This window comes from Cydia strobilella, chromosome 1 (genome assembly GCF_947568885.1).
Source record: "Cydia strobilella chromosome 1, ilCydStro3.1, whole genome shotgun sequence".
In the NCBI taxonomy this organism is placed as follows: domain Eukaryota; kingdom Metazoa; phylum Arthropoda; class Insecta; order Lepidoptera; family Tortricidae; genus Cydia; species Cydia strobilella.
Window position 1 is genome coordinate 31,449,008 of NC_086041.1, and position 12,246 is coordinate 31,461,253.

At 49.5% G+C, this 12,246-nt stretch overlaps 2 protein-coding genes across 2 annotated transcripts in view; both read right to left on the reverse strand.

The window, feature by feature from the left end:
- The window catches only part of LOC134743572 (uncharacterized), a 109,011-nt gene that overhangs the window by 87,055 nt on the left and 9,710 nt on the right, over window positions 1-12,246 (reverse strand). The window lies entirely within an intron of this gene.
- LOC134741232 (uncharacterized) lies at window positions 9,400-11,847 on the reverse strand. The gene has a single exon (XM_063673987.1). It carries the CDS (start codon window positions 11,845-11,847, stop codon window positions 9,400-9,402), a length of 2,448 nt encoding a protein of 815 aa, XP_063530057.1.

Here is a 12,246-nt window from a genome sequence, read left to right on the forward strand (position 1 = left end):
ACCGACGATCTGGTTAAAGTCGCGGGAAACCGTTGGTTGAGGGCAGCGAATGACCGTTCGTTGTGGAGATCCTTGGGGGAGGCCTTTGTCCAGCAGTGGACGTCTTTCGGCTATGATGATGATGATTACAGTAAGAATACGCCAATAGCCGGGTACACACAGAGCGAGCATACGCGCGAGGTAATTTCCTCTCACGTCTACACTGGCCGTTTTGTGCGCGTAAAAATTGCCTCGCGCGTATGCTCGCTCTATGTGAACCCGGCTAATAGCCGTAAATGTAACTAGATGCAATTTAAATAAGCGATGGAGGTCCCATACAAAATCAGTAACGGAGCGTCTCGTCTGTCTGATTACCGCGAGTTTTGTTCTTGGATTTGGAATTGGATTCGAGTTGTTGATCGTAGTTAAGCGATCTGTCGATCGTCCTTTGGCCGTGTGGAAATAGTTATTTGTGCAACAAGAGAGGAAAGTTGGTTTTTCTTGCGAGTGTTTATTTTGAGTCCCGAGAAAGCGAAAGATTCTATAATTGAATCACGAGCGAAGCGAGTGATTCTAAGGTAGAATCTTGAGCGTTGCGAGGGACTCAAAAACACGAGATGTAAAATAACTTTGCTCTCGTGTTGCACACATAATTTTTCACCTCAGTAGTAAGAACATATTAAAGGTTAAAATGTATTTCGAATTACACAGAATAAACAGAAAAAAAAAGTATTATAATATGTAAGATACGATACGATACGATACGATACGATACGAGACCGGACCGGACCGGACCGGACCGGACCGGACCGGACCGGACCGGATCGGACCGGACCGAACCGGACAGGACCGGACCGGACCGGACCGGACCGTACCGTACCGTACCATAAAAAAAATGTAATAAAAGTATGAAGTGCATGGCCTTCACTAAATTAAAAAGCTACATTGTTTCACTCCCTGGAGTGAGGAAAGTCGCACTTTCCTCACTCCAGGGAGTGACGAAAGTAGGCTTGTTCGAGCTGCTGAGGTGAAAAAGTAAAAGTATCATAGAATATAATAATTTAAATATATGTAGATAGTAACTGTATGTTTAAAAGCGGAGAGGAGTGAAATATTCGTGAAAGCTGTGAATGAAGTTTTACAAATCATGTTATCAACTCATTTTCTTAAAGTCTGTTTTATAGCCCCACCGGAGGTAGTAAAAGAAGCCTCACGAGACATTATCGCTTAATGTTCACTTTACCGCCCTTGGTTGTGCATTTCATTGCTGAAAACATTACTATATATATATATTTTAAATGACTATACGCTTTAAATGTTTAACAAATCAAACCCTATTATTTACTTTAATGGGACTTATTGTTGAGGCCCGATTCGAACAGTCCTTATAAGAAGTAACAGCGGTACGATATCGATCTGTCAGTGGCAAAAGTGACATTTCATCAACCAAAAAACGTCACTTTTGATACTTAAAATCGGTATCGTACCGCCGTGACTTCTTTTAAGCATTGTTCGAATCGGGCCGTAAGTCGCTTAGTCTGTCCGAGACGACGGGGACCATGCCGTCCTCGAAACGTCGGAGATAATTGTAAAGCTTAAGTATACGCGATTAAGTCCCGTTAAAATAATCATTACAAAAAATAAAATATTTTAATAATTAAACAATATTTAATTATTAAAATACGATTATTAATTTACGATTTTAATAATTAAACAATATTTAATTATTAAAATCGTAAAAGTCCAATTCAAGTATAAAATCAAAGGTCACAACGACGTAGAGATGTACCATTATTAAGTACATTTATTAGGTACGAAAAATGTTATGCCCCTTAATTCTTGGGTTTATCTCTAAAATTACAATTATTTGTTATGTAAATTGTGCCATTCGGAGCGGCAAATTTTGAGGTGTTCGGTTGATTGTATCAGTGAGTTGATGTAGAAGCCAAGTCTAACCGGCAGTGTTTTTAGAGCTCCGCTGTCACTGATCCGTAATAACACAGCCATAGAGGAACTACATAACTCTTCCGATACTCTATATAAGTAGACGCTGATGTCGGGTTGATCTTATCAGTGAGTTGATATAGAAGGCGGGGTCCAGCCGACACTGCAACGATTCACCTGCCACTAAAAACTCGGTTTTCTAGCATTCTCAGAAAAATCGCTTGAGTAGTGTTCGTAAGTGACGCTACTTTGATACGCTCCTTTAATTAATTAAGTAAATATTCTTTATTACACCACAAGCCTACAGTCTACACCTTCCAAAAACTTTACATCGCTGTACCAAATGGCGCCACAGCAGGCCAGGCAAAGGCCACATGCATATCGGATATCCCAGCTTACATCTATGGTAATTCTGTGCCAAAACGTCACTCAAAAATGTCCACGAATATTGAAAAAAATTCTAGAGCAAACTTTTTCGGAAAAGTGAAAATCTGAATTCAACATTTTCGTAAAATTGCTTGTAGTTGTACCGTTGCTTTTAAAAGTGCATAGTAATTATACTCTCAAATAGTCTATTGTTGTAGAGTCTTAGAACTTGTAAAAAATACTCTAAATACTTTATTTATCTACCTGGGAATGCAAACCGGTAGAAATTCGTAAAGAAATTGCCGGTAAAACAGTAATATACCTGTATTTCTCATAGTTAATATTTAACCGGTGGCATTCCCTAAACAAACAGTACTTAATTTCGAGTAACGAAGTAAGTACCGAAGAGTATTCGAACCCAAAGGCTTAAAAGTTACTCATTACAGGGGTGTTCGGTTCGGTACCACTCAGTCACAAGCTTCATCTCATAATTTACCTACTTCAAACCCTCCCACTACTGAGCAAACCCTCCCACCTATTCTATCCAGTCTCCCAAAAAGGTGTCCCAAAGTTCCGCGATCGCCCACGAGGGTAGAGTCGGAACTCCCGTTATTATAAATACGACAAGTAATTTGCAGAATTGTACGCGAGCGAAGTCGCGGGCCAGTGTAAATGAATGAAGCTACCAACTATATATAGCTAGCACACGCATCTAGTACCTACCGGAGCCAGTCCGGCGGCATGAAGCTAATCCCTTTAGTGGCTAACGAACTGTCGGTACCTGCAGCGTACGTTAGCAGGCTTTTTAACCGGCACAACGGATAAAGAATTTATAAAGCGTTTAAATGTAATATAATTTTTTTGCGGCATAAACTGCCGTGTCTTTTTTTTTACGTTAACTTAGACGTTTGATTTTTAGGGTTCCGTACCTCAAATGGAAAAAACGGTACTTATAGGATCACTCGTGCGTCTGTCTGTCTGTCTGTCACAGTCTATTTTTTCCGAAACTACTAGACCAATTAAGTTGAAATTTGGTATACATATGTAGTTCGTGACCCAAAGTGGGATATGTAACGTAAACAAATAAATTTTAAACATGGGGGTCACTTTTACCACGGGGCCACGTTACTGATAAAATTAAAAAATAAAGTTTTTCAAACTATCGTGTTACATATCAAATGAAAGAGCTCATTGTGAGAATCTCAGATAAAAAAATGTAATAATTTTGGGAAAAACAGTTTAGAACTTATTCAAGAAAATAGGCAAAACATTACCCTCCTCTCCCCCTTAATCTCCGAAACCACTGGGTCTAAAATTTTGAAAAAAATACACAAAATAGTTCTATGTAAACCTATTACAAATGTGTAGTCAAGCGTGAGTCGAACTTAATCACTTAGTTTTTGATCCGACACCTACGGGTTTTTTAAAAACATTTCACTCTTCACGCTTCACTAAAAAAATACATTGTTTAAATTGTGTAATGTACGGAACCCTTGGAACGCGAGTCCGCTTCGCATTTGGCCGGTTTTTTCACAGTTTTAAGGGACTGTAGACTTAAGTATACGGTTTGAATTTCAACTCGATACCTTTACACGTTCCCAAGATAAAGGGTATTGACAGACATACGGACGGGCGGACAGCAAAGTGATCGTATAAGGGTTCCGTTTTTTCCTTTTGAGGTATATACGGCACCCTAAAAAGACATTTCTTTCACCATTTTGTAATCATAATTAAGTGTTTTTAATATCTAACTGAACAGTTAAACATAAGAGTCCGAACTTCTATTGAACAAAAAATGCTAACGTAAATAGTAACATCAAACAAACATTACACTGTATTTGATATAGACTCTGTTAAAGGAATACTCGTAGCAATTCCGGAGCTCATCAAAACAATGGGTAAGTAAATAGCCCTTAGAGAAATAATGGCGCCGGTAGGTATTATATTCATAGTAGGTATTAGTACTCATTTGTTTTACTAAAGGTTCGCTCCCCGCTCCGAAACGGTATTCAGATTTTAAAATCCTTTATGGTTTTGATATTGAAGTCGCTCGCTCTCGCTACTGATGTGCCGTCTAAAAGTTTCCAAAATCGCGATATTACAGAAACTTCTCATATAGGTATATTTGTATGGAAATCGAAGTGTTCTATTTCCAAAATAAAAGTTTCCTTTGTTTCCTGTGAAATTTTCCTGAAATTTCCGAAAACATTTCCAACTTTTTGGAAACTTTCCGCAACTACATCTGTATTGCTTGCACTTATTGGAGCGTGAAATGCACTGCTACTCGTAGTCGTATCATAATAATAATGTTTTGGTGGCAACTTTTTTGGTTTGTGTATTAAGTAATTGTAATATTATACGTTTACGTTCAAATAAACATTAAACTATATCAAAACTAATTGAGAATTCAAATTTAGTATCGGGCTCTGGACATAGCTTTTGCTTACCTATTATTTAGGTTTGAATAACAAATAACTAGTACGAGTAGGTTTATATCGATCACTTCGTCTAGTTGGTTTGGTATCACACTTATGTACCTAATGGACGTTAATAGGATTATTCAAACCAAACCAAACATAGGTAGGGATGGATGCAGCTTACACAACAAAAAACATATAATTTTATGCATTATTATATGTTTTTTTATAATTAGATACACTTTCCCACGTTTTATTCATATTTGCGCAGTGTTTTAGTTCAAAAAAAAAGACGAAATGGCGGAAAATTGGACAATTTGTAAAAAAATATGATTTTTAGTATGTAATTTAGGAGGTTTTTTTTTCGGGGTTTCCAATTATTTTACATCTAAAATCTTTATTATAAGTATATTATAATACAAATAGTGTTAATTTCTAATGGTAGTAAGATTCTTCATATATCTTTTACCAATAAATGTATATTTACATAAATTATGATTTACCCTATGTAAATTGTAACACTGATTTAGCTGTGAAAATCGATGTTTTTATTCAGAATCAGTAAACAATTATGTAACACATATTAATTTCAGGCAAAAATAAAAAATCATGCATTTAAGCGCTAATCTACTTGTTGCAGAGATATAAGCCACCACGCCATAACACTTCTCCTTACATCTGGTTTTTGATCTGACCCATTCGGGTTTTCAAGACGTTTCACTCACGTTTCTAGTACTAAAAAAAAACATTGCTAAAAATTGTGTGATGTACCCTTGAAACGCGAGTCCGACTCGCACTTGACCAGTTTTTCTGCTAACACAAACTCCGTTAACTACTAAATATAAATATTCAGTAGCGTAAACTCCCGCAATCAGTGACGGGTTACGTATTCGTTACGTAATAAATTTGCTTAAGTGAGAAGAGTTTATTGTCGGGCAATGCGTGAATATTCATCGCGTTTTAATCAAATCCCTGAGGACAGTAAGCGGTGGCACAAATAAATGCTGTCCGGTTTTTACTCTAATTATTGAATCTGTGGCTTCCGTGAGCTATTATTGGCTATATGCAAAGTTACTGGAGTGAAAACTGGGTCTCTATTGTTTCCCATAAAGTTTTAAGTCATAATGTATTATTTGTCCACATTTTCGTTAGTCATAATTTGGTTTTTCTCAGAAACGCTTAACTTTTCAGGACTGCCATAAAACTAACTTAACCTTTTTTTTTTTTTTTTTTTTTTTTTCTCGGCAAAAGGCGCCACTACCCACTAAAAAACCAACGGTATGCCTGCGCGCCGCCAATGGGGCGTGGCCACGGGTTCTCTTAAGTACGCAACCGTGACCACGCCGGCGCCGCCCGCCACTACCACATGCAGCGGGCCCTTCTCTGGGGGGGGGGGGCTAGGGAGTAACTTCTAGCCCTGCCTCCTCAGAAGGCGCGTGGGCACACCACGCGCGCCTTCTCTGCGAGGCCTATGTAATGGGCAGCGACGCCCCCGCGCCGCTGCCCAGACCTCGCTAGGTAGGGGGGAGGAGATGGGCATACGCCCTCCTCCGAGCCCCTGCGCGCTTGCGGCGGATCGGGTGCGAGGCTGGGTCGGCCTCCCGTTCCCTCTCCGCTGCCTCCTTCTGCGACATTACATCCTCGCAGAAGGAGAGGACCGCTTTCCACGACCTCTCGTCGGCGACCATAGCCTTAACTACGGCCGGCAAGGAGAGGTCGTCCCCCACCACTGCCATGAGGTCACGGCGCTGCCCCGCCCAGGCTGGGCATTCCTCCAGGGTATGCTGCGCCGTGTCCTCGCCGCAGCTGCACTGGTGACACTCGGCCGTCACCTCCCGTCTTGCGAACCGGTGCAGGTAGCTCCCGAAGCAGCCATGACCCGTGAGCACCTGCACCAACCGGAAGGTTAGCGAGCCCCGCTCTCTTTCCAGCCAGTCTTGTAGGACCGGCCGGACCGCCTCGACAGTCCTGTGTCCTCCCTCGCGCCCAGCTAGTTCTTCCTCCCATTGGAGGACGATGGACTGCCGGACGAGGAGCCTCTGCGCCTCTACTTCCCTGGGCGCAGGATGGTACTCCTGGAGCCGGAGGTCCCTGCGCCACTCGTACAGGGCCGCTTGGGCCTCCGCCTCCAGATCCCAAGGAGGCGTTCCCGCTAATAGGCACGCCGCATCATATGAGGTGGTGCGGTACCCGCGTACGACGCTGATGGCCATCGCCCTCTGAGCCTTCCTCAGCAGGGCGACATTTCAGGCCACCAGAGTCACCGCCCAGATCGGCGCCCCGTACAGGGCCATCGATCGCACCACCCCCATATACAGACGGCGGCTCGCAACCTCCGGCCCCCCGATGTTGGGCATCAGCCTCTTCAGTGCGGCCGATGCTGCCATTAGTCGGGGGGTCAGGCGGGCAAAGTGCTCGCGGAAGCTCCAGCGGGAGTCGAGGACAAGTCCAAGATATTTCATGTTGGACTCTACCTCGATTCGAGTGCCACCAACGACGATGCTGGATCCTGCAGGTGGGGCCTTCCGGGCAGCGTGGAAGCAGAGCGCCTCGGACTTGTGCAGCGCCACCTCCAGACCCAGCATCGTTATGCGTCTCACCACCTGTGCTACCGTCACGGTGGCGAGGCGTGCTGCTTCCCGGTACGAGGTCCCCCGGGAGGTGACTAGCGTGTCGTCTGCGTAGCAAGTCACACTTGACCCCGGGAGGAGCTCCCCCCGCAGCACCCAGTCGTATCCAATGTTCCACAGGAGCGGCCCTAAGACCGAGCCCTGTGGAACACCGCACGATGTCTCCCACCTTGTCAGCCCGCCGCCCCGGACCGGATACTCCACACACCGCTCCGAAAGGTAGGCCCCGACTATTTGACACAAATAGGGAGGCACTTTATGGTGTTTCAGCGCCTCCCTAATGCACGACCATGGCAGGGTGTTAAAGGCATTGGCGATATCCAAGGACACCGCCAGGAGAACCCCACCATGGTCAACCGCCTCATCCGAGAGGGCTTTAATGCGCGCGACCGCATCTACGGTCGACCTGCCCTCTCGGAATCCAAACTGGTGTTCGGACAGGTCAGGTCCTACTCCCCGGAGGTGCTTGATGATGCGACAGCAGATGATACGCTCGAAGAGCTTGTCGGCCTCGTCGAGCAACACGATCGGACGGTAGGCTGATGGAGAGTCCGCGGGACGCCCATCTTTTTTAAGGAGGACGAGCCGGCCGGTTTTCCAGATGGTCGGAAATCGGCCGGACTGTAGACAGGCATCCAGTAGCCCGCGGAATCTCTCCCCCAGGGCCCGCAGCGCCAGAGCGAGAACGCGTCCCGGGATCCCGTCTGGACCCGGTGCCGTGTTTTTAGCTTTTAGCCTCAGCACGGCTGCATCTAGCTCTGCCTCCGTTACCGGAGGCACCACGACTTCCGCAACCTCATACCCTACGAGCTGATGGGGAGGTGCCATTGCTGGGGGCTGGTGTTCCGGTCTGTTCGGGAACAGGTTGGAAACAACCAGCTCCAGCAGTCGAGGCTCGAGACTCTCCGTCAAGGGGGGGGCCCAGGGGCGTAATTTGCCCCTGACCGCCTTGTACGGCCTCCCCCATGGATCTCGGTTTAGCGTCTCGAGAAGCTCCGCTCTGGCGCTCGCCTTCGCCTCGCAGATGGATAGCTGCAGCGCCTTAACCGCCTCTCTATAGGCTCTGTACAGCCGCGTCTCCTCCACGACGTCTCGGGTCTGCCTTCGTCGGCGGCACCGTGTGTACTGGCGTCTCGCCCTGTTGGACCGGGATCGGAGTTCTTCGATTTCTCGAGACCACCAGTACACTTGGCGCTTCGGAGGCCGTGGCTTGGCTCGTGCCATACCTGCGTCACAAACTTGTGACATGGCTTCTCGAAACCAGGCTGCCTCTTCCTCGACCTCCACAGGCTCGGAAGATGTTGTCCAGGCCTGGACGAGGGACGCTATCTCCACCGCTTCACGATCTAGGCTGTTCAGGGCCCATCGAGGGGAAGGGTTCGCAGCACGGCCATTCGGACGACGATCCGTGTCTGTCGTGCCTCCGGAAGACGTGGAGACATCGAACCGGATGTACAAATGGTCTGATAATGTCTCCACCGTCTCTAGTACTCTCCAGTCACGGACACGGGTCGCGAGTGCCGGGGTCGCGAACGTAACGTCCACAATGGACTCTCCCTGCCAGCGCACGCAGGTGCTGGCCGACCCTTGGTTCAGAACCGACATGCCGGTCATCGTCGCCCACTCCTCAAGAAGGTCTCCACGAATATCTGTTGCGGGACAGCCCCAAGCCGTGGATTTGGCATTTAAGTCCCCCGCGACAACTACCTGGCGCGGTTGGGTCTGCCCAGCGAGAGCCGCTAGCTGGCCGAGGAAAGCTTCGAACTCAGAGACTCTTCTATTGGGGGAGAAGTATACCCCGATCAGGGTGATTTCGCCCCAGAGGACAGCCACATACCCTTGACCCCTCGCCAAGGTGGACGGGGGCGGTATGCCCTCTGCCTTTGTTATAATGGCCACTACGCCGTCTAGGTCCGCGGCCCAGTTATGGCTGGGAGGGACATAGTACGGCTCTGCGACCACGGCGATATCTATCGACCACTGCACCATGGACTGCAGGAGGAGATCTTGAGCCCCGGCGCAGTGGTTTATATTCGCCTGGAGGACCCGATTAAGTGACTTCGTCATTTTGTCGCATTAATCAGGCCCTCTTGTGCAGCCGGCGGCGCTGACGCTCCAGGGGCGCTTGGTTTGCTGGCCTCCTTCTGGGACGCGCGTTTCGGAGCTTTAGCCCCCGTCGTGCAGGTACTGCTGCCGGCACTGTGGTCGGCAGGTTTGCCCGCTGCAGCGCACAGAGTGCAGTGGGGCGCGGCGGTGCAATCTCTGGCCCGGTGACCGCATTGACCGCAGCGGTAACATTGGTCGCTGCGGTCGATTTCTGAGGTGCACCCCTTCCTAACATGGCCTGGCACCAGGCAGCGGTAGCACCTCAGGGGTCGGGACTCCAGCAACTTCACGTTTGCCGAAGCCCAGCCGACTAGGAGTCGCCCCTCAGCCACTTTCTTAGCGGCTGCTACGGGGCAGCGAACCCACGCTGTACCCAGGCCTGTTGGCGTACGGGAGATCCGGCCAACATTCACCGCATCTAGAGCACACCCGCCACCTTTCGCCACGGCAGCGGCGAGCTCTTCTTCTGAGACCGAGTCATCCAGGCCGGTAATGCGCATTTCCGCGCATTTTACCGGCCTAGCGATGCGGACGTCGGCCTCATTCAGCGTCTCCCTCAGCTTGGCAGCAAGGGAGTCTGCTTTGTCGCCGCTGGTGGTGGCTGGGCCCGGGATCTCCAGGATTGCCGCCCCTGTCACTGCCCTGCGGAACCTCAGACCGGTGATACCGAGCCCGGCCAGGGAAATTTTGGACTTGGCCTCCGTAATCACCGTTTTGTAGGTGACGCCCCTCTCTTCTGCTCCCATCTGAAGGGTGAGGACTACGGCTGCTGACCGCGGGGCGCGAAGTATCGCCTTGGCCTTATTGCGACCCTTCCCTTCTTGCGCTTTCAGCGGTGCCGGACGTTGTTGTGGCTTCGCAGTCGTCGCTGCTCCAACGGGAGTCTTCTTTTTACCCCGCTTGACCACAGTCGTCCAACGCCCTTCAGAGTCAGGCACTGGTGTCTGCCGCCGTGGTTGCTGGACTTGGGAAGCGGGGCCAGGAACACTCGTAGGAGGCTTTTTAGGCCCCTCCTTCTTTTTCTTCTCCTTCACGGTCCGCTTTGCACCCGATGGGTTGGTAGTAGCTGGGGTGCGACGGGGCGGAGAGCTTCCTGCTTTGGAAGGTACGGGAGCAGTCGACGCCTGGGTAGGTTGCTGTGGGAGCAGTCTCTCCTCCAAGGCGCTCAACCTTGCACCCATCATGGCACTCACCTTGGTCACGATGTTGCTCTCTAAGTCGCCTTGCTCCCGAGCAGGTGATGTCGCCGTCTCTTGGCGCGTCCCTTCGAGGCGCTGTTCTAGGCTAGCACGCAGGTCGCCCATCTCCTTACGGAGCTCGGCCATTTCTGCCTTTAGGCGAGCGTTTTCGGCGGCGAGCCTCCTCGTCTCATCGGAGACAGTCCGGCCACTCATCTCGCCGACTGCTTCCCGGATCGCAGCCACAGCCTCGTTCAGGATACGTATGTACGTGCCCTTTAGGTTTTTGGACTTAGTGGCCACGTTCTTGATAAGCCCCAGACTATCATGCACTTGCTGGTTCAGGGCCATTGCTGTGCGGTCTTCGTCGTCTGACCCACTTGTCGTCCCAAACGATTCCGGACGACGGGCAAGCCGTCTTTGGGTCACTTTTTTGGACGCGGCCCTCAGGTCTTCTTCGGTTTGCAGCTTAAGCTTCAGGAGTTCAGCCTTCGCCTTGGTCAGCCCTGCGTGGAGTGCCGTGGTTGGTCGGCGTCCTCTTCCTCGCTTGGAAGGTCCCGAGGCGGACTTTCCTTGCTCCGCGCGCTCGGAAGCCTCTCTGCTCGGCGATGCTCCCGTTTCACTACCGCTGCTTCGCTGCCTCTTTCGTCCTTCGGACAATTGGGCAGTTAGCGAAGCGTCGGATTCGGCGGTTTCCGCGTCGGTTGGCACCGGAGAGAAAAATACTTCGTGCCCTGGGAGGTCACCCACGTCTATTCTCCTGGGGGAGAAGAACTCCTCCCTGCCAAGAGAGGGGACCCTTTCTGCAATGCGTTCTGTTCGCACTGCGGCTCTACGTCTCTCACTAAGCACCCTAGCTGGTTCGGGTGGAGAGCGTACAGAATCCACCGCCGCCCCCGGAAGCATGTCTTCAACATAGCGCACAAGGCGCCCTTGGGCATTCCGAAGTGACCGGAATCCATCTTTGGGGGAACTGGTGGGGGCTTCTGCCTCTACCGGACCACTATCTTCACCATCACCCCCTCCTTGCAGCCTCAAAACCAAATCACTCTGCAGATCGGTGTCCATGAAGTATTTGCCAGTGTCGTCGTTTCGGAATCTCGAGTGGTTTGCCCCCCCAGAATACGGAAGGCGGCATGTCGCCACAGCACGGGCTCTTGCCCGTCCTGTGGCGACATGGAGGATTGGAACCTCCTGGGGTAGTTCTCCATTTTCGTTTCCACTCATTTTGTTTGCTATTTTTAAAGAGGTATGCCCCTCCCTGACGCTTGTGACTGGACTCCCCCCAGCCACGCATCCCGTCGGCACGTCAGACACACCTTGGGATTGGGGTGATTTTTATAGTGGTTTTCTTCCACATGATTTCCCTCTCAGTGAGCGAAATCCCCGGCCCACTCAATGTGGGTTACGGGTCGCCCGACGATGGCCGAGGCCAACGACCGTCTGCCGACTGCAAGACGGATCTGCCGCGCTTAGTGGCCGAAGCCACTCCTACTCCTCCCCCCGCCAGGGGGAATTCCTAATGGGTCCCATCAGCGTCTCAACAGGGGCCTTGTGGCTCACACTGTGCTCTCTGCTACTCAGAGGGACACGCGGAGCCACCCGCCGTGTACCGGGGTCGTCTGG